Source organism: Tasmannia lanceolata, unplaced genomic scaffold, assembly GCF_043159265.1.
Source record: "Tasmannia lanceolata isolate RefF3 unplaced genomic scaffold, GAP_Taslan_0.1 ptg000015l, whole genome shotgun sequence".
Lineage (NCBI taxonomy): Eukaryota > Viridiplantae > Streptophyta > Magnoliopsida > Canellales > Winteraceae > Tasmannia > Tasmannia lanceolata.
This window is the reverse complement of record NW_027518692.1, coordinates 28,905,104-28,916,575: the sequence shown is the minus strand read 5'-3', so window position 1 is coordinate 28,916,575 and position 11,472 is coordinate 28,905,104. Positions and strand designations below refer to the sequence as shown.

General features: G+C 37.6%; 1 protein-coding gene across 1 annotated transcript; it reads left to right on the top strand.

Annotated features, from left to right (window-relative positions):
* The first annotated feature begins 4,659 nt into the window (after positions 1–4,659).
* LOC143846114 (eukaryotic initiation factor 4A-8-like) lies at positions 4,660–11,075 on the top strand. Its single transcript, XM_077354533.1, has 5 exons — positions 4,660–4,809; positions 7,026–7,095; positions 7,218–7,324; positions 7,452–7,882; positions 10,281–11,075. Exons 2-5 carry the CDS (start codon positions 7,028–7,030, stop codon positions 10,914–10,916), a joined length of 1,242 nt encoding a protein of 413 aa, XP_077210648.1. The 5' UTR covers positions 4,660–4,809; positions 7,026–7,027; the 3' UTR covers positions 10,917–11,075.
* The last annotated feature ends 397 nt before the right edge of the window (positions 11,076–11,472 follow it).

Sequence of the window (11,472 nt, the reverse complement as noted above, 5' to 3'; positions counted from 1 at the left end):
GGAAATAATGGACAATTATCTAACAGTTTTTTTATTTTTTATTTTTTTAAAATCTAACATAACTATTAAAACGAAATAGTTGACAATTATCACGACTTATCAAAAGTAAAAAATAAAATATATTTAGTAATTCTTTTCAACAGCATATTGGGAATTTTTCTATACATAAAACTATAGTAATAATTTATTTTTGGAAGGTGAGCTTAACCCAATGAACGTTAGGATTCAGTGAACATTTGGATTAAAAAACCAGCTGTTCTTAACCCAGCCACTGACATCCCTGCTGAGGAGTACCATGTTGATAGTTTAGACGTCTCGAGTTCAAGGAAGTTTCCAGGGATATGGAGTGTTATGTGATTGAAGATTTGAATTGTTAGCCCTATTAACCATTGCTCGAGTCACCTGGATCATTTGAGCTTAACTAGGGGAGGTTGAAGATGCCGTCTAGCATTGAGTTGAGCTTCATTTATGGCACTCATACCCACCTATCATTTGGACCCGGTAGGTGAAATGAAACTACCACAAAATTTTGCTTTGGGTTTCCTTGTATGCAGGAGGGTTTTACCATTTTAATCTCAAATGAGGACCCCCCCTCTTTGTGTGTGCGTGCGCGTGCGTGCACGTGTGTTTCGGGGGGGTTGTATGAGCTATTTATAGGAGTAAACGTGTGTCTCATGCTTAAGCCAGCAGAATTCTGGTTGAAATATGCTGAGGAAGCTCTCTCCTATAAAGAGGGCGTTCGATATTTCCATGTGAGTGATGGTGTGTAGATGCTGATTATCTTATTTGTGGAGAATTTGTATTGACTTATGGAGCCTTGTTTTTCTTAGCTTTTGCTTTCGCAGAACATGTCGTAGAATTGCTCTATACGAACACCTTTATATTTGGTTTGTCACCATGGTGCATCACTTGAAGCTTTCATAACTACTTGTGTTTTTAGTTTTTACATAAAGTTGTATTGATTTTGGAGAATAAAACATTCTCCAGAAACCTAACATAGGATGTCATGAGTATTGCTTCTCGTGGTATCATGTCCCCTGTCCCACAAGGTAATGACAAAATGTTAATCTCACATGTCCCATGATAAGATGAAGATCTCTCTCTCTCTCTCTCTCTCTCTCTCTCTCTCGGGTGATACTCTATTTATTCTGCTTCGATTACTAAAAGTTGAGGCCCTCTATCATGATACATGATTTATAATTTCATATGGGACTTTTGCTGTACCGAGTATTTGTGACATGCTCCTTAATCTTTGAAGGTTATGTTTAGATTTAAATCATGATATTTGATCAACAAGGGAGAAACATAAGAAAGATCCTCTGTCCTTTTTGTTTACGTTGGCCACTAAAAATATTGGTTATATTCTTACTGAAGTACCGTACATTGGATTCTTGTTGGGTTTGCCTGCTTGTCTGGGCCCCTTGTATATCCCATCTTTACCATGTTGATGATAACATTTTCTTTACAAAATCATCCTTCATTTAAGCTGTTGTGCAGATGCCTTGTATTCTGGCATTATATGCGCAACGCACACGTAGGTCGAGCTACGAGGTTAGCTCCCTAGGAGTGCCGGGGGCAGCATGCCTAGGCCGGGGTTTCCGGGGTAGCGCTCTAGAAGGAAAATTTAATTTTCGAATTTCCGCTAAAGGGTATTTTGGTAAATTTCTTCGTGTAAGCGACATGTTAGGTTACGGTTTTTCTTTGTGTTTCTTGATTAAGAAGAAGAGAGTTTGTAAACCTAGATGGAAATAGAGAAAATCTTCTCCCGTGGACGTAGGCATTGCCGAACCACGTAAATCACTTTGTTTCTTGTGTGATTGTGTTCTTGCATCCTTTTTTGACGTTTTTGCTGCACATCGTGTTTGATCAATATGCGAGAAGGCATTTCTTGTTTTTCTACATAAGCTGCTAGGATAAACATCATTATATCCCCGATTGTGAAAACTACTAGCTGAAGAATCAATATATGTACCATTCAAAAAAGAAAAGAAAGGAAAAGAATCAAAATTTTCTGTATGTGGCATTAATCTTAAGGCTCTGTTCACTTGCCTTCTTGAGAAAGGAAAGGAGAAGAAAGTAAGCCAAATTTTCCTATGATTGGACATGATTTGACATTTTCTGCCGTTCACTTGTTCTCTCGGAAAAGGATAATTACACAGGTGGAAAATATAAATAATGACGTGGAAAATCAACTTTCTTGCACTTTCCCTCTAAATTTTCTCACCAAAAGGGTGAGAAAATCACTTTATTGAGAAAACCACTTTGCCTGCATACTTTCTTTTCCTTTCTCGGCTAAGTGAACAACGGAATTTTCTCACGAAAGAAATTTTCTCATAGTTTCTTTTCATTTCTTTTCCAGTTTTCCACGTTAGATTCTTTTCCTGCAGCTAGAAAACAAGTGAACAGAGCCTTAGAGAAAAGCGTTCCCGAGCAGCTGCGCGGGGAGCTTTCCTGCACTTAAGTGGCTTAAAAAGGCTCCCATTGGTTCGTATAGCGGGTCCACCTTTGCGGGTCCACAAAAAGTGACGAATGGGAGGCTTTATAAGCCACTAAAGCGCAGGGAGCTCCTTGCACTGAAGCGCATGAACACTTTCCTCTTAATCTTAATGCTTCTTTGACTGAGTCAATTGTTGATGTACTTAGATTTAGTTTGTCTTCTCCACCAATTAAATACCTTGGTCTTCCCCAAAAGGATGAGAACCTTACCCCACTTGATCGGGAACCCAATGGTTGAAAGGATTGAGTCTTGTCTTGAATCTTGCAAAGGGAAGTATCTTTGTTCCTGATAGGATTACCCTTCTCTTGGCCTACCTCTCCAATGTTCAGACTTACTGTTTTTCACTCTATAGGATTCCTCGCATCATCATGAACGGAATTGACAAGATCTTAAGAAAGTTTTTATTGAATGATGATACCATTTTAGGAGATCGTTTGTCGTCCTAAGTACGCAACCGGGCTCGAAATTAAGAATATTAGAAGCTCTGACAGATAGAATCCCCTCCTGTAACTGTTTCTGTGAGAATGGTTCACTGCTTGAGGATAAATTCACCCCCTCTTACGTTTTTCATTTCCCATATTAGAATCCAAAATAATCCTATGTTGGCTAAATGGTGGTGGAATAAAAAACAATGGAGGAGAGTTATCGCGTATGGTGATTTACATCAAGAGATCAGGTAAAGGTAAAGACAAAAGTGTTAGGACCTGGTGCTCTTCTAACGAGTTCATTGTCAAGTCATACTGCGATTAACTTGTACCGCCCATTGACCTCACATCTACCCAGAGTGTGGTGCATTCCTGCGCCTCCTAGGTTATGTGCTTTTGGTAAGTTGTCCTTGATAAAATTCAAACGGTGGATCACAAGTGAAACCACAAGATGCTCATCATGAATCATTGTGCATCGTGTGTGGAGGAGGAAGAGATGATGGACCACATGTTTCTCATTTGCAGGCTTGCGAGGTTGGTGTGGGCGGTGTTCAGGAGAGTTGGACTCTTCTCTGGGTCTTCTTGCTTTGGCTTCTAGATCTTTTCGTATGTTGGTCCCTTTGCTCAGTGGTGAAGTAAGGGGAAGATCTTATGGAATTTGGCTTTACTTGCCACTATTTGGGTTTTATGGAAGGAAAGAAATGCACGAATCTTCAAGGCTTGGTCAAAAGTTCACAGTTCATATTCACGAAGAAACGCCTTAACTATCTCTTGGGCTAAGGATAAAATTTGGTTTTGGAGAATTGTTTTCACAAAAAATAAGTTTACCAAACGTTTCAATATTTTCCATGCATCCAAACAGCCCCTTTACTAACAGCAGCATATTCTCTCTTACAATCACGCATGGGAAGCCAATTTTCCTTGGCAGCTTCTTCAAGATTGCAGCAACCATTAAGGGGCCGTTTGGATACGAATTTTAGAATCTAGGTTTTAGCTTGAAAACAGTGTACAAGAGGGTTCATGATCAAGCTATTGTGTACTGTCCTGACAACATTTCTTGGATTTTAAGTAAGAAATCCAGGTTTTTGAAATCTCTCGTGCATCCAGCGATTTCTAATACTTGGAAACATGGGATGATCTGCTGCTCTCTCGCTGACGGAAGAAGGGCAAGAAATAAGAAAACGACGGCGGCTAGTCCGCTTCTCTCTTGTCTCTCATCTAAAATTTTGAAGAAATCCTGGATTCTAAAATCTGCGTATCCAAACAGCCCCTGAGAGAAGGTTAAATAAAGGGAGTGGTGACATTATCAAAACAAGGGACTATGGACTTTATTTCTCTTTCGAGGTATGCCTCACTAGTGTAACAGGCATGCTCAATTGTTCATTGTGCAATAGTGAGTGTTACTTTGATCCAGACAGGGGCCTATCAAATGGACGACTCAGATCAATTAATATGGAACCTACTATGCGTCTCATTGTATTGAAATGACGCTCTTCTAATGCCATCATGGTTTTAAATTTCGATTTCGGCATCCATTTTGGCCTTGGCCGAAACCGGAATTCCGGCCGAAATCTGGTAATAATAAAGAATTATTATTTAATCATTAACCAAATTTCAGCTAAAATTACCAAAATTTCAGTAATTTCGGCCGAAATTTGGTAAAACCAGTATTTCGAATTTCAACTCAAATTAACAAAGTCAGACTCAGTAGTGCCAATATAAATACAAGGTAGTGTTGATATCAAATATACTAATTTTATAGTTGGCGTTTCTTTTGCTACCCTCTTCCTCAGAAAACTCCCCGGCTCAGATCCGAGGAGTTCGAACCCTAACCCTAACCCTAACCAAAATCTCTACAGCGGAATCCTCTTTCTCACGAAAGCACAGGTGATTATTGCATCCTTATTTATTTCGTATCGATTTCTGATAGTGTTTTTTTTTTCTGTTCTCCCTATTTAGACTCTGATTGTAGTGTTTTATCCCTACAGATCAGTTATCTTATTATTCATAATCATATGCCTTTTCAATCGCGTGTTTCTTTCACAATCTAGAATTTTTATTCTTCTTATCAGTTTCTGCTTTATAGTTTGTTTTTAGGGTTAGGTTAGTTGATATTTGTGTCAAATTTTTCATCTGGAAGAGGCTTGATTCAGTTCTCAGAATTCATAACCTTCAATGTCATCTTCAAAGACTTAGTTTTTTCGTGTTTATTCTCTATGATTTGGAGTCTGATTTTCCTGATTTGGTTCAGTAGCATATTAGATGTTTGTTTATTTTTCTATATGGTAGCATTCTTCTTTATTTTGATCTTTTATAGTTTTCATTGCTTTCTCATTGCTGCATGTTCAAATTATTTAGTACTCAATTCGGTTAGGCATTCAGAAGTTTTTAGTGATTTTTTTTTCCTGACTGGATCGATTTTTCTTTGTTTCATCTCCTGTTTTGCCATGGATTTCTCATACTTTATGGCAATTTGCTATTGCATGGAGCACTTTCTAATAAAAAAAATAAAATTCCTCTATGCATAAAACTAAGGGAAATATATGTATAAATCTATACTTTATAAATTATATCCCAGTTAGTCATTGAGAATCATGGTTTAGAAGTAAACTTGTTGACAAAAACTTCTAGTAAATTCTACTTGTGTTTACATATAATAGACACCAATTTTTTGGCTACTGATATAGGTTTGTGATAATGATAATATGAACTCACCTTGTTTTATATGTTTTAACCAGCTGTTGAGAGCTTTTTGGGAATTGTAATGACCTTTGACAGCTGGTTAAGACATATAAAACAAGGAGAGTTTGTCCCATTATCAAAACATGGCTGCACCTATATCAGTCCCTAGTTTTTTATGCCATTTTGTAGTTAAGCACTATGTATCTGGCCAGAACTTATTCTTTATGTTCCTACGAAAATTTAGTCGTTTCTAATATGAAAAGCACTAGGAATATAAAATTATGAGAATAAAATCATGATCTTAGATTCCTTAAAGGGCATTTCATTGACAGAAGTTTGTTGTAGTATTTAGGAATTTTTTCAAAATTTCAACTTTATGGACATTTTGTAATTATTGGGGACGAACTGGGATATGATTTGAAAATCAGGGACTTATAAGTAAAAGAATTTGTGGAAGAATGACGGACATATTTGTTTAGGTGGAGCATGAATGCTTGTTTGACTCTGTCTTCTTTTCTTTCGCTTAGGGTATGTTTGGTTGCCTAAACGCTCGCCACTCATTGGAATTTCAATTGCCAATGAATGCCGATTCCATGTTTGGTTGCCAATATTACATTGAAGTTCCATTTGACTCCCAAACATGTTGTAGACATAATTATTGCTTTTTTGCACACTTGACGCTCATGTGGCACTAAAGTCCCCTCTCCTCATCTTCCAACCAACTTCTACCAAAAAGTTAAGTTTTTGGTAGATGAATGGGGGAAAAGGTTTCTCTTTTCTATCTTTCTCTCTCTCTCTCTCTTCCTTTGCTCTCTCTTCACTCTCTTTTTTTTTTGGTAATGACACCCTACTTTTTTCACTACTCTTCGAGAGAACTGCCGTGCAATCAAACACTACTTACCACTATTCCACCATTCTTCTAGACAAATCAAATGCTTGTGTCCTCCCCTTTGACTTCTTATTCTACTACTATTCGAGCCACCCCCAAGCAACCAAACAGGCCCTTAATCTATTTGTTTCAAGGTTTACAGTTTAGGTCTACTGTACTGAACGAGTTAGAAACTCACTCAATTGACTTGGTTTTTAACTAGATATGTGACCGCCATTGAATGATAGCAGTATTTGGGTTGTTGGTTTGGAGGCATTGTGAGTTTATTTTCTAATGGAGATTAGGTGTTTGTAGAATACATGCATAGTTAAAGAAAATGCATTCTCTTGATTCAAACCCGAGTTGATGCCTCTGCATTCATGACTAATGTTAATTTATAAAAATTGAATGGAGCCTCACTCTTAACTTGCTTCACTAGTACTCTATAGAAACTTTCTGGTCTATATTGCTACAATGTTTATAGGCTATGGAGTTTAGTAAGAGTTTTTTGGCTGCTTGTCGTTGGTAATACATTTTCGTTTCTTGTTCATAGATATGGCAGACTTAACTCCAGAAGGTTCACAGTTTGATGCACGTCAGTATGATGAAAAAATGAATGAATTGTAAGATGTTCATTTATCTGCTTATTTTTTTACGCACCTTTTCATCTTCCTTTTTTTAAAGTATTAAACAGTTTGTGTTAGCTTGTTATGATTTTCTGAGGTATGGTATCTTGTGAAAACAGGCTTGCAGCTGAAGGAAATGATTTCTTTACAGAATCTAATGAGGTCTATGATAGTTTTGATTCAATGGGTTTACAAGAAAACCTTTTGAGAGGCATCTATGCATATGGTAAATCTCTCTATATATTTTGCTGTTTGGATGTTATTTTTCACATATGTTCTGATCACTTGTCATTTTTATATGCTAGGATATGATCCCGTGACTGATATTTGGCATTTTATTTATGTTTTTGAAGGATTTGAGAAGCCCTCTGCAATTCAGCAGAGAGGAATTGTTCCCTTCTGCAAGGGGGTTGATGTAATTCAGCAGGCACAGTCTGGTACAGGCAAAACAGCTACTTTCTGTTCTGGAATTCTTCAGCAGCTGGATTATGGCTTAGTGGAATGCCAAGCTTTGGTCCTTGCTCCTACTAGGGAACTTGCACAACAGATTGAAAAGGTCATGCGAGCCCTTGGTGACTATTTGGGCGTCAAAGTTCATGCGTGTGTTGGGGGAACTAGTGTTCGTGAGGATCAGCGCATCCTTTCTAGTGGGGTTCATGTTGTTGTTGGTACTCCTGGTCGTGTCTTTGACATGTTACGTAGGCAGTCCCTTCGTCCTGATTATATCAAGATGTTTGTTTTGGATGAGGCAGATGAAATGCTTTCAAGAGGCTTCAAGGACCAGGTTGATTCTTTTTACCTTTGGTTCTATGTTCATGTTTATTTGTCATTATGTTGCCAGGGTTTTGTGCTTGTACTCCTGTTCAAGTGTTACATTCCTGTCATTTGGTTGAGGCAAATCGGTGTTTTCTCTGATATATTCCTTGTGAATTTCTACACAACTGAAATTTTATTGCACCAGATGTCGATTTTATTAACAGTATGTTTGTCTCATATAAATGTTCTTGATTAATGGACTCGCTACGATTTTCTTGCCATTGCCAATATCACTTCATGTTTATTTCATTATTTGGTCACCCACCTATTATGAATGTCGTGAATGCATCCTTTTGTTATTTGTTTGCAAATTTCAATATCTCGAGTCTACATAGCCCTCCTAACTTGAGTTACCATGTAGTGTCTGGACATATTGTATCCGAAGGGCTTGTTGAAGTCTTTCTGAAGGAGTTTGTGAAAATCAGTAACAATCTATAAACAAACTATTTGTCTACATAGCCCTCATAGTTCGTGTTACCATGGGCACATTGTATTTGAAGTGCATATTGAATCCTTTCTGATGAAGTTTTTAAAATCATTTATTAAATTCATGAAAAGCCTACTAGTCTACTTTAATGACCATGTGCATTGATGTTTCCTGATACTATTGATGGACCTGCTGTTTTGGCATTTTTTTTTGAATGGTAAAATTGATTAAAAAAAGACCGAGATGGTCAGAGAATACAGATAAGAAATAAACAATACAACTCAAGAAAAAACACCCTCAAGGGGGAAGAAAATCAAATTTCTCCAAAGTCTCCAAATCAACGCCCCTCCTAGCTTGAGAATCCGCCTCTTCATTTGCCGACCTCCTAACATGATTGAACACAACATGAGAATCTCCGATAATATCTAGGATCTCGTTAAAAAAGTCCCGCAAACCTCCACGGAAACTTATGAGAACCCGATAACCATCAGATAACATTAATATCTGGGATAACATTAACATTAATAGAACCCTGCTGTTTTGGCATTACATATCTGTCATTTTATTTGTTTAATGTTGCTGAATTAGATATGAGTCCTGGAACCTTGTACAGTTGTACATACTAAGATCTATAAGTTTTAATTGTTTTTTCTATTTCAACGAGTTTGAAAAGTTTCCATGCAATATTGATTTGACTTTAAATTTCAGTGTATTTTTAGAATGTGATTGTTTTCCAACAGGGATGGAAATTCTTTGTAATTTGAGTAACAAAGGATTGTCCAGTTGGTAAACATTGCGTGTGTAATTATTAATTACTAGAGAAAGCAAAGAGCTATTGAAAAAAAAATTACGGAGTGTAGGTGTATCACTGTATTGAGTCTATTGACACCCAAACATAGGAAATAGTGATTGTTCTTTGGAAATGTAATTTATATGTTTGAAAGAGCATAAGTGTCCAGTATTTTTGTTGAAACTGAATCTTAAACGTGGCACATGGTCCTCATAATAAGCTTCTCGGATTTCTTGGTTGTTTCCAGGAGAAAAGCCAGTAAAGTTGATATTGTTAAGTGCCTAATGATTTTTGTCACTTTTAAGTTATTATGTGAAGATACAAACTTCAAATCAATTAGATTTCCTACAAAGTTTCTATTTGTTGTCTATATTGTTTGAGTTTGCTATCTATCTTGTCTCATAAGGTTTGTAGTGTGGTGTGCAGTGCTTCATTTCTCATTGCTGCATATTCTTCATTGTCAGACTCCTTTTTCTACAACATCTTGCATTTAATTGCTGTAGGCCATGGTGCTAAAGAAACAAAACAATACCTGCATTTTGTGCATCAACAAACCTCTGTATTACTATTCGCGTTTGATGTTATGCTGTTAGTCTGTGCCTCATTTAGTCCATTTCTTGTCACAATTCGGAGTTCGATACTTTCTTTAGCTTTCTTCCTCTCTGCTGACTTTGAACCATCAGCCTCGTACTGGAATATAGGTTACAACCAACAAAACCAAAGGCTTCTAAGGCGCTCACATTTTTCACACACGATCACCCCCCACCACACACACACACACACACACATTTATGTTGCAGTCTCCTATTATGTGAGTAGCTTTGGTACTCCGCTGTCTTTCTTTTAGTATTTTCTGTGGATATCCTTTATGATGTCTTTGGGCAATGTGAACCCACTCTTGTCTTCCTGTATAATTATAGACCTAGGCTTTTCTACATTTTCGGTTCTGATTTTTATGCATCAATTCATGTCAATATGTCGACTTTTGGAACTTATCCTCAATAAGCACTTAAGAAACATATTATTGAAAAAAAAAAACAGTTAATAAACAGATTCTCATTGTCTCTCATTAATTGCTTCATTTATATGAATCTCAGTAAGGATATCTTACAATCTTTTGTTTTTCTTTCTCCTGTTTTTGGGTTTCAGATCTATGATATTTTTCAGCTTCTCCCTGGGAAAGTTCAGGTGGGAGTTTTCTCTGCCACAATGCCTCCTGAGGCCCTTGAGATCACGAGGAAGTTCATGAACAAACCCGTGAGGATTTTGGTGAAGCGAGATGAGCTCACACTTGAGGGAATTAAGCAGTTCTACGTCAATGTCGAGAAGGAAGAGTGGAAGCTTGAGACCCTCTGTGACCTCTATGAGACATTGGCTATCACTCAGAGTGTCATCTTCATAAATACCAGACGCAAGGTTGACTGGCTGACCGACAAGATGCGGAGTCGGGATCACACAGTCTCAGCTACCCATGGAGATATGGATCAGAATACAAGGGACATAATCATGCGTGAGTTCCGGTCTGGGTCATCACGTGTGCTCATCACAACCGATCTCCTTGCTCGTGGTATTGATGTCCAGCAGGTTTCGCTGGTCATAAACTACGATCTCCCAACGCAGCCCGAGAACTATCTCCATCGTATTGGGCGTAGTGGAAGGTTTGGGAGGAAGGGTGTTGCTATCAATTTTGTAACGCGTGATGATGAGAGGATGTTGTTTGACATTCAGAAGTTCTATAATGTGGTGGTTGAGGAGCTTCCTTCGAATGTTGCGGATCTGCTTTGAATAATAGGTGGGAGGTAAGGTGTTTGTTTGTTAATTTGTAATATTATTGAAGTGGGTTTGTAAGTCTTAGTTTTATAAGTAGAGGTATCAAACCAATTAGTTTTGACTTTTGAGTGTGTGATATTGGAATAATCACTCTCACATTTGCTTGTTTTTGGATGGGCATCTGGGTCGATCCCACTATTGCAAATTTTGTAGGGGTTTCCATTTGGTTGCCGGAATTTTTTTGGTTCTTGGGATTTTTGTTCCTTCCTGGGAGATTGTGGGAAAAAAAACTCCCTGGAAGTATCCCGGTAAAATAAAAATCCCATGTTTGGTTGACCGGACTATGGTTGGAAAAAAAAAATGCTTGAACTGTTGGGAAGAAAAAAAATCTTCTGCAAGCTTATTTTTGGTTTCTAGGATTATTTTGGTTCCTGGGAGTATTTTTTTTTTTCCTTCCTGGGGTTTCGTGCGTGGTTATTTTGGTTCCTGGGATTATTTTGGGCCCACCAACCAAACGTGGGTTTCCTGCAGAAATTCCACAAAAGTCCCAAGAATAAAAAAAAATTCTGAC

Bases quoted from the DNA above. Each gene is read 5' to 3' on its own strand.
- LOC143846114 (XM_077354533.1), top strand. From the start codon at position 7,028: ATGGCAGACTTAACTCCAGAAGGTTCACAGTTTGATGCACGTCAGTAT. The intron at 7,096-7,217 runs GTAAGATGTTCA...TTGTGAAAACAG, and splicing joins GATGAAAAAATGAATGAATT to GCTTGCAGCTGAAGGAAATG. The intron at 7,325-7,451 runs GTAAATCTCTCT...ATGTTTTTGAAG, and splicing joins GAGAGGCATCTATGCATATG to GATTTGAGAAGCCCTCTGCA.